This window comes from Coffea eugenioides, chromosome 3 (assembly GCF_003713205.1).
Source record: "Coffea eugenioides isolate CCC68of chromosome 3, Ceug_1.0, whole genome shotgun sequence".
Lineage (NCBI taxonomy): Eukaryota > Viridiplantae > Streptophyta > Magnoliopsida > Gentianales > Rubiaceae > Coffea > Coffea eugenioides.
The window spans coordinates 10422089-10441519 of NC_040037.1; the positions used below are offsets into that span (position 1 = coordinate 10422089).

The window sequence follows — 19431 nt, forward strand, 5'->3', positions numbered from 1 at the left end:
GTTTCCTGACAGGTCTAGATAAAGCAGATTTTTTAGCAAACCTAATTCTTCAGGTATTTTGCCAGAAAGGTGGTTATATTGAAGAGTTAGATTTAGCAGAGAAGCCAGATTCATAACTTGCTCTGGAATTTTCCCAATCAAGTTATTGGAAGAAAGATCAAGCCTTTGAAGTTGAGACGCATTTCCCAGCTCCGAAGGGATTCTACCTGTGATGTGATTGTCTGCAAGCAAAAGTGCTGCCAAGTTTGGGCATCTACCCCAGTTGCCAGAAAGTCCACCATAGAAATCATCGTTCCTAAGATCCATGAAATTCAAGTTTGGATGATACCAAACATCTCTGACAGGTTCCCGGTTAGTTGGTTTCCTTCAAATCGAACTCTGATTAAACTGGAGCAGTTTTTCAAGCTTACAGGGATTGGACCAGTCAGCCTGTTGTTGCTTACTGTGAAGTTTTGAAGTGTTCCGTTTTGGCAAAGATGTTCTGGCAGATGACCAGACAATTGATTTGTATCCAGTTCCATCACAGCCAACTTTGTCAATTGCCCGAGCTCCACTGGAATGGAACCGGAAAGCTGGTTTTCACGGAGAAACAGAAATTCCAGGTTGCTCAGATCACCAAATGATTTAGGAATAGAACCATTCAGTTCATTCCTGTCTAGTTCCAAATCTGTAAGTAGCTCTAGGTTGCCCAAGTCTTCAGGAATTGAGCCTGAGAGTTGGTCATCATAGAGATGGAGGACAGTCAAATTCGTCAGGTCACCCAGTGATGTTGGAATTGTGCCAATGAGATTATTTCCAAACAAGCTCAAACTCTGGAGTGATTTCAAGTGCCCTAACTCTACTGGAATGGGACCGGACAGATCGTTTTGGAAAAGGAACAAGGTCTCTTGCTTATTGAGGTTACCTAGAACATGTGGAATTGAACCTGTCAAATGATTAGAGCTCAGAAAAGCAGTGACTAGATTGGATAAGTTTCCTATTTCTGGAGGAATGGGACCTGAAAATTGAATTCTCATACAAAGACAAGTATGTCAAGTTTCTCAGATTTGCCAAGGAAGATGGAATAGTGCCGCTGATGTTATTGGTATTCAAGTCAAGCTCAGTAAGACGGACTAAATAGCTTAATTCCTCGGAATTGGACCGGACAGGTGATTTTCGTTTAGATGAAGAACTTGAAGATTTTTCAACAAGCCAATTTCCGGTGGGATTTCTTCTGACAACATATTGGCCGAGAAATCGAGATAAATGAGCTTGGAAAGATTACCAACCTGGGGTGGTATGCTGCCAAAAAGTTCATTCTTGGACAGATCAACGTATTCTTGTATTTAAAGGATGAAAATGGGAAGTCATAGAGTGTAGAGCTGACTTCTGGAATTTGTGAGGTTCAATCCGTTGACGCTTCCACCAATGTTGCATGAGACACCCGCCCAAGTGCAAGGGCTGGAAGAATTCTTGGCTTTGGTAGGCTTAATATTCCATGAAATCAAGAGGGAACTATTCTGGAGCTCACGCTCAGCTGAAGCTGGATCAAATTTGTTCACTTTGTTTATCTTGTGAACTGCATGATGAGATATTTGATGGTTCATCCCTTTAAATACAAGACTCCAGAGTTCGTCCTTTTCTCTCTTTCTTCTCCCCATTCTTCTGTCATATAGATAAGTACACATTGAAAATTGATTCTTCGTCGTTAATTGGACCCTAGTTTGGTCTTGGCCTGTCAGGTAGTTTCCCGGTTATGATGAAGGCAATTCTGTCAGGTTGTTTAATTCAAACCCACAGTTCTCTTTTTCTAAACACGTCCATCAAATTTCAGAAGTCAATTATTTAGTAAGGACTTTGAAAAGTAAATCAATGTGGCATTTAGATTTTACATTACAAACCTAACACAAATGTAATAAGAAGAAATCTTGGTGTCTTGTGACTTTTACTTTTTTATATTTTATTATTGTTATTGATGTCATTGTTTGGTAATTTGGTTAAATCTACTTTGATTAGCACTTGAGGAAAGAGTAATTTATCCTAGGTTAATTCTAATATCGTGTGCCTGCTCCACAAAGTGGTATCTAAGCAATCATGTTGGGTTGCTCATTTATACTGATTAAAATGGATGACTCAAATAGTTGTTGTATGATAAAATTAAATATAATTAATTATTCGACTTGAAAAACTAGAATGAAAGACCACTTGTATTATATAGATTTAGTTGAATGTGTTCTAAAGGATAAGAATAAACCAAGTGATATAAGCGATGAAGAGTGAGTTAATATGTAGAAAAAAACTGTTGGTGAGAGCATTTTATAAAAGGAGAAGTTTTTATTGACAAAAATATTGGAAAATATCCAGCATGATTTAGAAAATCGGAGTGGCTATTCTAGAGGAAACAAACGAGATGTATGTGTGTGTGTGTGGTTACCTTGAGTCATCCCGAATCATCCCAAATCAACTTGAATTTTTATTATTTTTGCTAATTTTTTTATCATATTTTTTACAATTTTTAAAATATTAAATATTTCAAAAATTTATGTATCGTTAAGATCGCGACTGATATGCTGAGACCGATATGGAACGATTCGAGATCGCGACCGTGACTTTGAACCTTGGATATGATACTTCAATCATGAGATGATTGTTTAGATATGTACCAAACATGAACAGATCAAGCACTGTCCAAATGGACCACAAAACCAACAGAAAACTGATTATAGAAGTTTTCCACTGTGTAAAAAAACGAGGACATATGAAAACAAATTTTCACGATTTCATATCATTTTGATACTTGACATGCATATACGAATATATAGGGTTACAAGAAACCACTATAAAAAGAAGCAACATCCCAGCCCAAATCCTGGAGTATCGTCTGCCTGTGGGAAATAAATCATCCAATGCTGCCTGGAGGAGGAGGAGGAGGATCCCTCCAGAAGTGGCTTGAATGTGGTGAATGGTAGGGAGGTTGGGAAATCTTTAACTTCGGATGACTATTAGAACCGCTGCCCCTGAATTCATCTGCATAAGACCAGATCACAGCATACATTAGTGCAAAAGGGCATGTTTTTAAGGTACTTGTGGTCTACGAAACTCACCTGGTGTGCGGAGAAGTGTTCTTGATGTTGCAGATGACATGGATGAAGTTGAAAGTAAGATGAGAAACAAAATTGTGGTGAGAGCGTTGGTGTCCATGTGTGCTGGAGAAATCGGTAAACTTCGAAAGCCACCACCTATTGGACAGGTTGGTGCAATTGCTCAATTATATATATGGGGAAGATTTTGGGAAATTTTGTTACTGGCAAGAGTTTGAATTTTTCAGTTTCGAGCATGTTGGCCTATAAATAGGCCGTGGTAGAACTTTATTTTTCAAACTATATTCTTATTATTAATCAATATCCATGATTTCTATCAAGTTTTCCTGTGAGGGCATAAGATATTTAAGATTCTTCCTAAATCTTGTTTGAGGGTTGATCATGTATCACTCTCGGACTCTTGTTAAAAGAACTTCGTGGAATTCTTTCTGATTTATTTAAATACAAGGCTCTGGAGGGCTTCTCTTTCTATTCTTTGAACTACACGTTGAAAATAATTAGGTAGTCAATTTTTTACCTCCCTTAGTACCGTGTGTTCTCTTGGCCCGACAGGTACTTTGAAAATTTCAATACCAATATTCAACCGCAACGGATCTTCTGTCCCATATCCTGTGCCACTCTCTGTCCCACTTTTTATTATATTGCTATTTCTCCTTCATAAACATCATGTTTTAATTCTTTTTTGTTTCCTTAAAATCCAATAACTATTAATTAAGTAAAAAATAAATACAACAACTTCAAAAAATTAATATATAATAGAAAATTAAAAAATATAGCAAAAAATTCATAAAAAATCTCATTTTTTATGCATTTTGATTTTTTGAGTTTGTTAAATTTTGTGTATTACTCAATTAATAGTTATTGGATCTTAAGGAAACAAAAAAGAATTAAAACATGATATTTATGAAGGAGAAATAGCAATATAATAAAAAGTGGGACAGAGAGTGACACAGTGTGGGACAGAAGATCCGTTGCGATATTCAACCCTTGTGTTTTCTTTTCCTGAACACGTTCTATAAATTGCAGAATTCAATTATTGAATAAAGACTTTTTATAATCAATCAGTGGCGTTTACATTACAAACTGAGAACAGAATTTGAAAATCAACGGTTGTTACCGTGTTCTTGTTAAAAACCTGAACGCAATCACAGGCCATACTATTAACCTAAAATAAACTTGTGACTTACTTGCTCGATGAGTTTGAGTTATGAGTCAGATAAATATATGTGATCAAAAGATAAACTCATGGCCATCAAATACTTGTCGATTGATCGCTGGACAAGTAGACTTTGATTGATGCTGGAGTCTGAGTCGTTCGTTCCATTATTATTTGATTTATCTGAAGTTTGATTATTTATAGAATTTTAAATAGATTATAATTTAATATAGTTAATTAAAGGCATTGCTGACTGCTAGGCTCAAGTACAAGCAGTCAGCAATGCCTTAAACCAATAAAAAAATTCAAGTGCTAAAACTAAATTACAAAAAATCGAAGTCAATAAAATTTAAGAACCTTTCAGATCACATTTAAAATCAAAGAAACATATGAAAGATGTAGACTTTCTTTCTTTCTTTCACTTCATTAATTTTAAATTTTAAAAATTACGACAAACGGCATAGACACACATTGTAATGCACATACTCCCAAGCTAGTCATTTGTCCGGATTGGCATAAGAGATAAATTTTTAAAAAGTTGAAAAATGTTTTTAGCCAACTTTCCCAACAATCTTTTCCACAAGCTCAGAATCCAAGAAAACAATTATCATGATCATCTAGTCAATGCGTGGTTAACTGACACTAATATTAGCAATTTCTTTCAAAAGCGATAAATTGGTCTGCAGACGCCTGTTTGGGATTTAAGAAAAAGTCGTGTTCATCGTTTGCTTATTCAAATTAAAAATAACATAAATTCTTGATTTACTCTTAAAGCAATGCCAAATTTGCAGTGAAAAACCATTTCACCGGAATTCTGATTAAATTTCGCTTCTCTTTTTCCTTGGGGCTTGGGGGTTGAGTCATATCCTCTCCCGTATATTCTCCTGGTCTGATAGGTATCATGCCAATTTTAGTAGAATTAAAAGGTAGTCCATTTCTTCTTCAGTATTGAAACTAAAGCAAAATGGCATTACTTCAAGCCTACAATTTGTTTTCCTCTCTCACCTTTGTGTTTTCTTGTTCAAACCACGTTTTATCGATTTCAGAACTCCAGTGATTGAATAATGAAACTGGTGATCAATCATGTAGCATTCACATCACAATCTGAACACAAGTTTTGATTGTCAAAGGTCAATGTCTCTAGGGTCCGAGGCCATTGCCCCAAAAAAAAAACCGGGGGGAGTATGGTGTCAATATTGTATTGAGTAGTTATCGCGTTCTCGTTAGAAACTTTGAACCCAATCATGGACCATTAAGTTTCGTGATCATTACCGGTTTATTCACGAATTGACACAGTAGATATAGTTTAGGGATAATTTCACAAACCTCCGGTGAGATTTTTGATAATTTCACTCAACTCCTTTCAGGTTTAAGAAATTGCACTAACCTCCCTTGGTGTGATAATACAACTATAATGTCCTCCTTCACTTAATAAATAATTTATACTATGATGCAATGGTTAAAAAAACCAAGGAAAAGAAAAAGAAACCCTACCTCTTCTATTCTCCATCAATAACCATTCTTTCTTTCTTCCTTTCTCTCACTCTTGTAAAGTTCTTCCTTTCTCTTATTGTCTCTTTGCTTTTCCTTTCCTCTTATTTTTTCGCTATATCCATATCTATGTTTATCTTAATGATGACCTACCATACCATAACCATTTCTATTTACTTGATGAATATGTTACTATTTTACTCGCAGACGCAAATTTCATTGTCAACTAAATAGAAAGGAATATGCTTATAGTGATGATAAAGAAATAAATAATGCAATTGATAACTAAGAAGCATGGAAGAGGAGGGATTAGTGGGAAAATTGTTGGGCTGGTTATTATCCTGAAAACTTGTATAGGATGTTAATAAATGCATTTGATTTTCTTTACTTGATTAATATTGTTGGTTCTATTTTGTTTTGGATGGCTTTACTCTGTTTTACAATGTTAATATATATTTTTATGAAGGTCAGAATATTATTCTACTGGTAGTGATTGGTTAGATTATTACTTGTTTTAAGATAGTGGTAGGTATTGAATTGAAGTTTAGAGTATGAGTTTGGTTATTAGTTGTCAAGGGATGATTGATTTTTCAAAAACATTTAGGCTGGGATGATATTACAAGATAGATGTTGGGATTTTTGAAGCTACTGAAATTCTTGAATTATTCAAACTATTTGCCTAGTAGGTTTGTTCCATGTTTGGAAATAATTAGATTTGGCATTGAAGTTTGAAGTGTTTGCTTGGTGGTGGTGTTGTTGCAAATTTGGAAGAAAATGTTGAGGAAACTAGTTTTCTTTGTTTTTAATAGAACAAAGGTAATTTAGGGTATTTGAGGAAAAATTTAGCCTGATGGGTCTATCTTGTTACCTAAATAGTAAAAGCAAGGGAACTAGGCGTAATTTAATTTCTAAAACTTGAGAGGAACTCTCTGCAACTATTAGATACTTCAGGAGAGGTTTGTGAAATTATCCATATAATTTAATTAGATATTAACAGTTTTCCAACATATAGTTTAATCTTGCAGCATACAAATTAAATAATATAGGACAGGAATTTAATATTTAGAAAATCACTAGTGCCAAATGAGCATTCTAAGAGTCCAAGCATACTTCTGCAAAAGGGTTCTTGATCACTTCTACATAACATAAAGGGATAATTTCAGAAACTTTCCCTGAAATTTCTGACAGTCTCAGTCATCTCTCCTGAAGTTTGCAAATTATCAGCAACTTCCCCTAGAACTAAATAGGTGGTATCAATTTCAACCCATTTGAGGTGGACAATCAATATAAAATATGTATCAGGAGAGAGAAAATAACTATATTCCACCTCTACCCTCAAGATTGTCATTAGTGAGTTAATTTATGTTGAATAGTACAAAGGTACAACAATGAAATTTCAGGGGGTGTATGTGAAACTGATGGAAAAAACCAAGGTTGCTATTACAAACTGAGAAAATTGTTTGTGACAAGATCACATTTCATCTCTGTTGAGAATGCATGCCTAGTCCAAGCAGAGACTAGAATCTTGGATAAATATCTCCATGATTCTACATTCATGTCCTTGATACTTTGCATTGCTTCATTGTAGCCAATTGCATCATAACTCTTAGTAGCCTGCCAAAAGAAGCTGGTCCATAACACTCCAAGAAACTGAGCTTTGAAGTAACTGCAAATGTGTCAGCAACAGTATCTTCCAGTCACAGATGGAAGTAGCTGTTCATATGCAAGGTTCAACCCCTACATGAAGAGCAAAACCAGTCAGAGGATACCATGGTACACAATAGGTTGTAGAAATTTTAACTGATAAGATAATGTGTTTAATATCTTTTGTCTATCACTCACGAAAGTTAAGCGAACATAGTTATAAAATGGTCCAAAGAATTTTTCAAAGAAATGAAATAACCAACTCCATATCTCTTTGTTTTCGACCTCAGCAATAGCAAATGCAATGGGAAATATGCTGTTATTAGCATCCAATGCAACAGCAGTCAACAATACTCCACCAAAACTGCCTTTCAAATGACATCCATCAAATCCAACAAAAGCTCTACAACCTGCCAAAAAGATGCCAAAAAGCCATCTTTTTGTCCTTTAAAGTTGAGAAAAAGTCTCAGGAACCTTGGTTCAACTAGTAGATTTGGTCTATCATAATGAATTTTACATATGCTACTAGGATTATGTTACCTTAGAAGTATAGCATACTTTGGTAGTTTACTATATGATTCAGCATCTTTGCTTTCAATTTCTTCTCTGGACTTTTCTTTGGCTCTATATACTTGCTATTTGCTAGGATGAATACCACATTTCAGTATCTCAGCTTCAATGCCCTTTCTTGACATGTGAGGATGGGTTCTTATCACAGCAACACGTTTCTTGGCCATCCAATCAGAGGTGGCCTAACGATTTTTGATATCCATTACACATGTGTGTTCAGGTATGGATGATTTAATCATAAATGTTACTGAATCAGCTACAGGGGACGCATGAATCCTCTAACTACATCCATCAATAGCACAATTGGCAGTACACCTAGTTTTCTCATTCTTTAGCCTTTTAATGGGAAATCCTTTTTGGATCATATAATCCTTCGATGCTGCTCTAAAGGCATCAATGTTAGTGAATAGTTGCCTTTTCTTGAACTCTATGTTGTCCCTTGGATTGTAAGTCTACATCCTTGATCTTAACACTTCTCTTAAAGGGTCAATTTTTTGCTTAGATTCAGAATCTGGTACAATTTCACTTGTTTCATTATCATCAAACTTAGAAAAATCATCATACTGCTATCACTATAAGACATTGTCATATGCTCATCACCTATATCATCTTCATTGTCATCATCAAATCCTTGCTTCCATGATTCATCAGAGTTAGATTCACATTCATACCCCTTATCCTCAGAGTTGATAACACCATCAATATGCTGCTCTTTCCTCACAACATGCTTATTCTGAATTCCTAAATTCTCATAGTCACCACCAATATTTCTGTTCAACATGTCACCCTGTTTAGCAAGGATAATGTCCATGTTGAACACCTGTATGTTGATGACTAGTTGACCTTCATATTCCTTGAATATTTCATGGACAACTTTCATCATTATTCACATCAATGTAACCCTCTGTTCCAGGTATTGCACACCTCATATGTAGCAGAAGATTAACATTTCCAGGCATTTCATGTAATGCCTTCTCGGCAATATCATTCAGCAGATTAATGACCAAATAATTTTGAGGATCCATATTAGGAATTCGCACTTTGGTCCCCCCACAATGGAGCACAATGTCATGAATATCACCAGTTACTATCCTACAATGTTAGTAGACTTTTTATGAATGATATAAACAAAACATATAATACCAGCTCACTGTAACTCCTTCGATCTCATGTAAAAAACTTTCTATGATTGATATAAATAGCACTATCACATATGCATGAATACACATTCCAGTTTATAGCTATTATAACTAGAAATTATGAAAAATTTGTCATAAAATCAACTTTAACACAACACATCACACAAACTAGATGGCCAAAAATAAGAAGACATATCAATGACAAACATCTTAACATCCTTAACCAAAGTATGCAATTTTCATACAGTTTATAGTAGAAATTTGTAGTATCTAACCTTGCTTCGCTTCATAGGCTCTTAGGTCTGGAATACTTCACCTCTTCCAGCAAAACTTCACATCTCCCACTTCAACTCTTTAGCTATTTTTCCTCAATATGGCTGATGAAGCTATATTTCTCACCAAAATAAACGATCAATTAGCTCTTATTGTCACATCAATCAGCAAAAAGGAGCCCATTTTTGGCATCTTTTCTCTAAATCGAAATTAGGAATTGATTTTGCATCCAAATTCCAGTTAAGTTAGTTAATTCTATGTATTACTCATTTTACTAATTATTTCATTGCCCATTTCAGAATATATGATAACTACTGAGGATGTTTCTGTCAATTCATCATCCATGATGGCACAATTAGGGCCCAATAATTTGACAAAAGAGGTAACTAATAGTTTGTAAACTTTAGAGGAGGTGACTAAGATTGTCAGAAACCTCAAGGGAGGTTTCTGAAATTTTTCCTAACATAAAGGTTTCAAAGCACAAAAGAAGTATGTGATGTGAGCAAATAAGTTGAATATTTTAGTGGCCCCTTGCCATGCATGTGGTAATTTCTATTTGACATAACGATTCAAATTGATGAAAGGATTAGAATTATATGTTTTAATTAGTTGAAAATTTAAAACTTACCAATTAATTGTTAGATAGTCAAAAGTTGAAATTTGTAATAGTTCAAGAACCATTGTGACGCATATCATGCTATTTTCTTAGGCATAATGACTCAAGTTGATAGAAGTGCCAAAATTATATGTTTTAATTAAGGGTTACAAAAAAATCCCCTGTGGTTTAGCCATCATACAGAAAAGTCCCCTATGATTTCATATCGTACGAGTCGATACCCCATGGTTTGAATTATTCTAAAAAATCAACGAAAATCGTCAAATGTACGGCGTGTGTCTTAAATGCACTAGAAAGGCGCGTGTTTTTTGTGGAAAATAGATTCTTACCACAAATTTTCACCTGATATGCCTATTTTACCCTTCACACTTTAATAACAAAAGACGAGCTTTCGAGTCTTCCAAGTCTTCGGCCAAAATTGAAGGCAACATTCGATGCCTGTGCAAAATTGTAAGTAATCAATCAACCAGAGGTTGCAAGCCAACAAAGGAATTGCAGGAAACAAAGCCTTAAGGTAAAAATGTGAACTCTATCTATATATATTTTGTTTGTAAATTCTAAAGGGAAAGTGCAGAAAGTACCCCCACGATGTCTTCCTCAAGCTTTCGAGCAACCAGCTGAGGAAACGGAGATAGAGGTCTTCGATACCAGTACAAGATATGTAATTGTCGAAGGAAGGCAAAGCTAAAGATTGTTGAGTTGGAAAAGCCATCGAAAGGAATGTTATATTTTGTGTGTGAGAAAGATGAATGTGGGTTCTTTTCATGGTGTAATCCAATTTACAGAGACGAGCCAGATCAAGATGCACCTGTCCCCGTAGTGAGCCAACCTGTTCAAGAAAATTCGTAGGAAAATTTGGACAATGAAATGAAGAACTTGAAATTGCTAGTTGGAGGTTGTGTTATGGTATCTATTTTTTCTATTTTACTGTTGTTGATGTTTACCAGATAAGATAATGGTAAGATGTTGTTGATGATGTAGTTCTTCATCTACCAAATTGCTAGTTGGTGGCCTGCTGTTGATGTATGGAGTTTTGTTGCAGTGAAAATGAACGAAATTGGTAATCTGCATTTTGGAGTTTTGTTCTGATAATCTGCATTTTGAAAACACCAAAAATTGAACGAAATAAGCTAGTTGGAGTTTTGTTTGGTAATCTGCATTTCAGCAGGTAGCCTTAGCTCAACTAGTTGTGGTGTTTTGTTTGATGTCTACCCATCAAATAATGGTTAGCTTTGTTCTAGTGTTTCCACTACGGCTAAGAAATACACCTGCCGAAAATTGGACAACAAGTGATATAGAAGACAAAAAAAGAAGACAAAAATGAATCTAGTTTCCATTTCAAATAACATTAATCTCTACTTGCCAAGAACTTCATTCAATAACTACAAAATCTATAACTACAAAATTTGTTTCCAGAACATAGATTTAGAATTGTTTCCAAATTCATTCAATAACTACAAAATCTGGTTACCATTTCACATTACATTAATCTGGTTGCCAAGAACTTCATTCAGTCACTACAAAAATAGTAACACATAAGCCAAGTATATGAAAAAGTAGATATTACATTTCCATGGACAATCAATCATTCTACAGGAAAGATAGTTGCTGACATCATTGCAACTACATGTAATATTCCAAAATGAAGGTCTAACTACAGCTAGGCAACTATTAGGCAGGTAATTAAGCCTGGATAGCTTTTGATATCTTAACCTTAACTTTCGCAGGACATCAATAACAGTTGGAGCTCTGGTTCTTTTTGTTGTTGCAGTGGTGGCATCAGCCTTATTACCCCCATTCATATTTGTACCATCCACATGCTACAATTAAAATAAAAAAGAGAACTTAGATGTATACCAGTACTCCGTCTGTTTTTATGTAACTTATTAAATCAATGTAAAAGCTTGATTGAGTGCGCACCTTCCTAGCCTGTTTGTTGGTCATTGTAGTACTTCGAGCAGCAGGAGCACCTTTACTAGTTGGCTGTGGTTGAGTGGACGACTCATCAATTGGTTGTGATTGAATGGATTCAGCTACGCTTGCTTCAGGTGCTTATAAATGCCATTTAACATTATTAATACATACATATGCTATAACAATGACATTTAAGCGTACAAGGAAAATTACCTTGTAAAATTTGGAGTTAGGGTGAATGGGATTTTTGCACGTCCGTTAGTTATGCTTTGGCTGAAAACATCTATTGCAATGTACGACACAACCCTTTCTAGTTGATACTTGACCCTTCTTAGGCTTATCTTGTCCTCTTTGGCACAGTTTCTTTGGTCTACCAGGCATTCTCCTAACCACATGGGGGTTTATGGTCTCTTCTTCGCAAGTTATCTAGTAAATATCACTTGGAACGGGTGTGATAGTATACGCATATGTTTTCAGATATTTTGCTCTAGTGTAGCAAGTATGCACATAATTTTTTATAGGTAATCTGCATACTCCTATCGCAGCACATGCATGGGTACAAGGATAAACTGTTAATTGAAAATACCCACTAGTACATGTCCATTCATGCAAGTCTACTACTACACATTTTCTCACACCACAGCCAACCTCATATTTGTGATCACCGTCCCTAGTCGCAACAAACATCCTACTCAACCTCTGATTCTTGTCAATCTTTTCTGCTTTATTAGGACAGATTTCTCCTTAAAACTTTTGCATTCTAGATTTCTTTGTTTGAATTCTCTGCATCAATCTTCTCTTTATCTATTCAAGCATCCCAATGATAGGTAACTCTCTTACTTCTAATATATAGTTGCTGAATGACTCATTTAGGTTGTTTACCAGAATGTCACATTTACTACTTCCTGTAAAATGTGATCTACTCCAAAGAGTTGATGGAATTTTGCTCAATCATTCAGCAGTTTCTTTGTTTGCCTTTTCTAGTTCAATCATTGCCACTTTCCATTCCCTTTCTCTGCCAGCACTTGCAGCAGCCCAAAACATGTCTTTCATTTCCTTTCCTTTGAACATTTGGTTAAAATTCTGGTACATATGCCTCAAGCAAAATCTATATTTTGAATCTGGAAACAGTTCATTCACGGCATGCACAAGCCCTTTTTGCCTATCTGAGATAAAGGTGCAAGGAATATTATCTCTTCCCATGCCTAAATTAGCCATTAGCAACTCCAAAAAGCATTTTCAGGAGTCATACCGCTCTACCTCTACCACTGCAATTGCTATTGGCACCATGTTGTCGTTGCCATCTCTGCCAAGTGCTAACAATAATTGTCCACCAAATGCTTTCTTAATAAAACAGTCATCTAGACCAATTATTGGTCTATAACTATCAAGGAAACCCTGCTTGCAGGCATGCAAGCAATAATATAATCTTTGAAATATACCTCTTGAACTATCAGGTGGTTTGTCAATCTGAATTTTTACAGTACTTCTAGCATTTGTGTCTCGGACGATAGCTTTATAACTCCAGAGTTTTTTATACTGCTCCATATCCATGCCAAGCATCATATCCTTTGCCTTACGCTTAGCTCTACCAACCTTAGTAATTGACACATTAATCATTAAATCTCTTCTGATGTCGTTCTTCAATCTCATCAAATCAACTTTTGGATTATCCCTGATCTTATCTTGATATTTGTTGCTCAGATATGTGGCTGATGCATGCTTATTTTGATATTCTCGAGCACACACATGCTCACCCTTTAATGACTTTATTTGGAAGGTTGATTCATCTTGAATTAGTGTTGCCCGAATCCTCCAGCTACAACCTTTTGTACAGTTGACAATAATTTTTTTGGAGTAGTTTTTCACCCAAGTAACTTCATAACCCTCTCTTACTAGCCATTCACACAACACAGATCTAAACATTCTAAAATTAGTAAACTTCTGCCCCACTTTCAGCTCAAAGTATGGCTTCCTAAACTCAACTTCAGGATTAAAGTCAAGGCAGTCATCTTCTTCTCCACTACCAGATCTAAATTTGTCCAGCAACTCTTCATCCTGAACCACAAGTTCTTGCCAATTCTTTTCAGTCACCTCAGCATTCCCTACCCTTTCGTCTTCTTCTCTCAAATCTGATTCTCTAAATATTGCAGGTGGGTTTTCAATGTTTACAGCTTCATCTTCTAATGGTCCTTGAGATGAAACAGGTTCTTTTATAATGCTTACATCTTCAACTTCTGATGGCCTTTGAGATGAAACAAGTGTTGTAATTTGCTGAATCACATCAGGCCCTTTAGATTGTGAAGTTTTACTGGCCCTTTTCTTTCTCACAGAACCCCTTTTAGCAGAACTTTTTTCATCTGTCTTTCCAGCAAATGAGAATACATGCACTGGCAATTTTGAGGAAGCAGTGGTGCCATTACCTTTTTTTTATGTCTCCATCTGTCCCTGCCCCTGCCCCACCTTTTTTGTTATAGTTGCTGTCTCCAACAGCATCTTTCTTCGGGCTAAAGATGTCTTCATCTTCTATTGTTTCCAACCCATCTTTTAACTATTCTGGCTCTTCATCATCTTCACATGCACCTGTCCCCGTAGTATTAGTGACCCCACCATCTTCATATGCACCTGTATCAAGGATTTTATTTTTTATTCCATCACTGACCCCACCATCTTCTGGCTCTTTTTCAAATGGCTCATCCCCACTGCAAGCATAAATTAGCCTTTCCTTAGGCAAGTTCCAGTAGCACTGGTTCATTAAATTAATATCATTATTGTCTCTAATTGGGTGTAGACCACCTTTTAAATCAACATCTGGGGCACAAAACCAAAACGTTACTCTGGTTGCTCCTTCATCTACTTTTTTAAACATTCTGCACAGGCTCACTATCGATAACTGATCTTCAATTCTGTCTTTGAAAATAGCCATGTGGGTTCCTGTGTAGTGGAGCCTTGGTTTTTCTCTAAATTTCCCACCAAAATACATGTGTATGTCAACTTTGTCCTCAGATTTCTCTTCTGCTATAGCATGATAAGCAATAAAGTTCTTAGATATTAGTAATTTGTCTTTCACAAGTACACAAAAAACTAATATAACACAATCAAAACAAACAATTGGGGACCACATTGGACCACAACATGTCTCGATATAAAGCCATATTAAGATAATGAAAGATTACAGAAGCTGGCGTGCTTGACTAGTCAAGGCATTTAACAGTAGCAATTGATCAATAGAAGTAATACTGCACTTTGATAGTATAACTTCAAGCCAAAAAGACGGACTGTCATATTCAACAATTGAGTCTGACCAAAAAGAAGGGGTAACCAGATTAGGACCTGAAACGCGTAGCCTTATCATCCCAAACAATTGAGGCATTGGAACCAAAGCTGGTAAACGCGTTTTTGGAGGGACCTCTTCTATAAAGCTATCTCTTTTTAAGCTTTCAATAATTATCAAAACTTTAGCAATTTGAAAGGGCCGCTTAAGCTGTCTATCTAGGCAGCTAGGTTTGCTGGGCATACATCAAAAACCTTCATCTTCATTAACAACAAACGTAAATACATCGCAAAGCTTATCTTTGTTAAATAATGGCCTCCCAATTTAATCTAAAATCAGTAAATAACAATTTTCCTTCCACAACATACCCCAAAACCCGAATCGAAATAGATGAGAGATGATATACTAACCCATTTTTCTTTGATTTTTCATCGCAAATCTTCACTTCCTCGTATTTTCCGTCGATCTTAATATTTGATTGAAATAACAATTGAAAATTGGCTAGAAAAGGGGCTGCTCTATCTCTCTCTAGGGTTTTCTATTTCTTTCTCTCTCTCTTCGTTGGTTTCGACAGAATGAAAGTGCAAAATTATTTCTACAATTTTTGCTTATATCAAAAGGGTATTTTTGTCTTTTCATTCAGCTCCGTTTGTTTTAACGATTTTCATCGACTTTTCAAAATAATTCAAACCATGGGGTGCCGACGCGTATGATATGAAACCACAGGGAGCTTTTCTGTATGATAGCTAAACCACATGGGGCTTTTTTATTGTTATCCCTTTAATTAATTGGAGAGCTAATATTTATAAATTAATAGTTGGAGGACCAAAAGTTAAATTTTATAATAGTTTGAGGACATTTTGCCCGAAAAATAAAAAGTTTGAAGATTGGGGTAGCTTATTACAGCTCAAAATACGAAGTAGTTTCCAAAAATCAGTACGCCTTGGATGATATAATTTTTTAAAGAACAATAAGCATAAAGAGATACTTTTTTAATTAAAAAAAAAATCTAAGCCTTGCATGAATCATGATATCCTTTGGTTAGGCGAAAATTACCTGTTATTAGATAAAGCATGAAAGGAGTCTAGCTAATATTAAAAATAAATAAATGATAAAAATAAAAATAAAATTAAGGGATAATTTCAGAAACCTCCCCCGAAGTTTCTAACACCTTCACTGACCTTCTCTAATATTTTAAAAATTACACTAACTTCCTTTGAACTTAAGGTTTGAGTAACGGAATCAATTCAATTCAAACAAAGTACTATTATAAAGGTATTTTGAGGAATGAGTTGATAATTTTGTTCCACATATACCCTTTTCTAATTGTCCTCAAGTTGCATTTGTAAAGAATGAAATAATTAATACAACTTAGGAGGTATAAGTGAAGTTCAAAAAGATGCAGCAGCAACAACCTAAAGCGATAATGATCTTTGCAACAGCTAGCACAAATTGCAACGGCCATATTTTCTATCCATTACAACTACATATAAAGGGCACAACTAGTTCTATAAAGCTATCAAATTATCAGCATAAGCATCTAAATTTGGGGTAAAAAAAGTTAATCTTTTTATTGTAGTTGGCAAGATGAAAGTAAAGTATTGATGCAAGAAAAATATGGGTTTAGTCCATAAATCAGCAACAAAAACATGAATTAATTTTGTCTTGACACAAGATTCAATAAAACAAGCTAGTCAAAAATTCCTTCTATTTCCCTTGCTCATAAAATCCTTATATACAGATTATATAAGGTTGACTATCCTTATCCTTGTCAATTAATTTCAATCACAAAAAAGTCGCCATCTTAGGATTGTAATTGACACCATTTTTTTATTGTAATTATGATTGCTAATTTGAGATGAAACAACCATTATTCTGGTTTAATTAGTTAATCTCATTTATTTAGTGCTCTAACCTTATTTTTTGTCAAATATCTATTTGTAATAAAAACATAATGTCTTAGGGCAAAGTAGTACTTTCACAACAACTCAAATAAGCAATGGGCCCAAATTTTTTATAGGGGAGATCAATGTAATTTTTAAAACTTCAGTGGAGGTTAGTAAAAGTGTCAGACATATTAGAGGAGGTTTCTAAAATTATCGCTAAAATTAAATACATCAGCCAATCAAAATTCTATTCTAATCTAAATTCCCAATTAGTTCGAGTCCTTTGCACTTTCCTCCAGCCCACAACAATGCGTGTTCATCGTCTACAGACGCCTGTTTGGAATTAAAGTGTTCATCGTTTGCTTATTCAAATTAAAAATAACATATATTCACGGTTTATTCTCAAAGCAATGCCAAATTTGCAGTGAAAAACCATTTCACCCGAATTCTGATTAAATTTCGCTTCTCTTTTTCCTTGGGGCTTGGGGGTTGAGTCAGATCCTCTCCCGTATATTCTCTTGGTATTATGCCAATTTTAGTACAAATAAAAGGTAGTCCATTTCTTCTTCAGTATTGAAACGAAAGCAAATGACTTTACTTCAAGCCTACAATTTGTTTTCCTTTCTCACCTTTGTGTTTTCGTGTTCAAACCACGTTTTATCGATTTCAGAACTCCAGTTATTGAATAATGAAAATGATTAGCAGCCATGCGGCGTTCACATCACAATCTGAACACAAGTTTGGATAGTCAACGGTCAATGTAGGGTCCGCGGCCATTGCCCCCAAAGAAAAAATAAAGGAGGGCCGGGGGGGTTGGGTTGGCAGCGGTTGGGTTGGGTTGTGGCGATTGCCAGTATCGTGTCAGTATTGTATTTAGTTAACGTGTTCTTGAATCTTGTTAGAAACTTCGAACCCAATCATGGACCATTAAGTTATCGTGATCATTACCTGTTTATTCACGAATTGACACAATAAATATAGTTTACTCAGAATTTAGGGGTGCAAACGAGCCGAGCTCGAGTCGAGTTTTGGCTAAACGAGCCGAGCTCGAGTTAATTTTGTGAAGCTCGAACTCGAGTTCGAGCTCGACGAGCTCAAAATATCAAGTTCGAGCTCGAGCTCGAGTCAAATTCGAGTCGAGTTCGAGCTCGAGCTCGAGCTTAAAAAATAAAAAAATAATTATTATTATTTTATTTTTAAAAAATAAAATATTAGGGATATATATGTAATTTTACTATTAAAAAAAATAAAAAATAAAAAATAAAAAATAAAAAATAAATATATAATTGAGCTCGCGAGCCAACGAGTTTAATGTTTTTGAGCTCGAGCTCGAGCTCGAGATCGACTTAATTGGCTCGAGCTCGACTCGAACTCGATATTGACGAGCTCGAGTCGAGCTCGCTCGCGAGCGGCTCGATTCGCGAAACACCCCTAACTCAGATATTAACGGTTTTCCAAGATATAGTTTAATCTTGCAGCGTACAAATTAAATAAAATAGGACAGGAATTTAATATTTAGAAAATCACTAGTGCCTAATGAGCATTCTAAGGGGCCAAGCATACTTCTGCAAAAGAGTTCTTGAACACTTCTACATAACATAAAGTTTTCAAAGCACAAAAAGAAGTATGTGACGTAAGTGAATAAATTGAATATTTTAGTGGCCCCTCGCGAGCACATGGTAATTTTTTATTTGACCTAACGTCTCAAATTGACGAAAGAATTAGAATTATACGTTTTAATTAGTTGAAAGGTTAAACTTATCAATTAATAGTTAGATGGTCAAAAGTTACAATTTGTAATACTTTCAGGGCCACTGGGATGTACATCGTGCTATTTCTATTAGACATAACGACTCGAGTCGATAAAAGAACTAGAATTATATGTTTTAATTACTTGAAGAGCTAATACTTATAAATTAATAGTTGGAGGACCAAAAGTTAAATTTTGTAATAGTTTGAGGACCACTAAGACATTTTGCCCGAAAAATACAAATTCTGAAGATAGGGGTAGTTTATTACAGCTCAAAATACGAAGTAGTTTCCAAAAATTAGTACGCCTTGCATGATATAAATTTTAAAGAACAATAACCATGAAGAGATGATTTTTTAATTAAAAAAATCTAAGCCTTCCATGAATCATAATATCCTTTGTTTAGGCGAAAATTACCTGTTATTAGATAAAGCATGAAAGTAGTCTAGCTAATATTATAAATAAATGATAAATTAAAAATAAAATTAAGGGATAATTTCAAAAACCTCCCCTGAGGTTTCTAACACTTTCACTAACCTCCTCTAAGGTTTTAAAAATTATACTAACCTCCTTTGAACTTAAGGTTTGAGTAACAGAATCAATTCAATTCAGACAAAGTGCTATTAAAAAAGTATTTT

At 35.1% G+C, this 19431-nt stretch overlaps 1 protein-coding gene across 1 annotated transcript; it reads right to left on the reverse strand.

Moving 5' to 3' along the window:
- Positions 1-311: 311 nt before the first annotated feature.
- On the reverse strand, positions 312-1640 carry LOC113766013 (MDIS1-interacting receptor like kinase 2-like). The gene is made up of 2 exons (XM_027310245.1): positions 1367-1640; positions 312-997 (listed from the first exon to the last, which is right to left on the reverse strand). Exons 1-2 carry the CDS (start codon positions 1638-1640, stop codon positions 312-314), a joined length of 960 nt encoding a protein of 319 aa, XP_027166046.1.
- Between the last annotated feature and the right edge of the window lie 17791 nt (positions 1641-19431).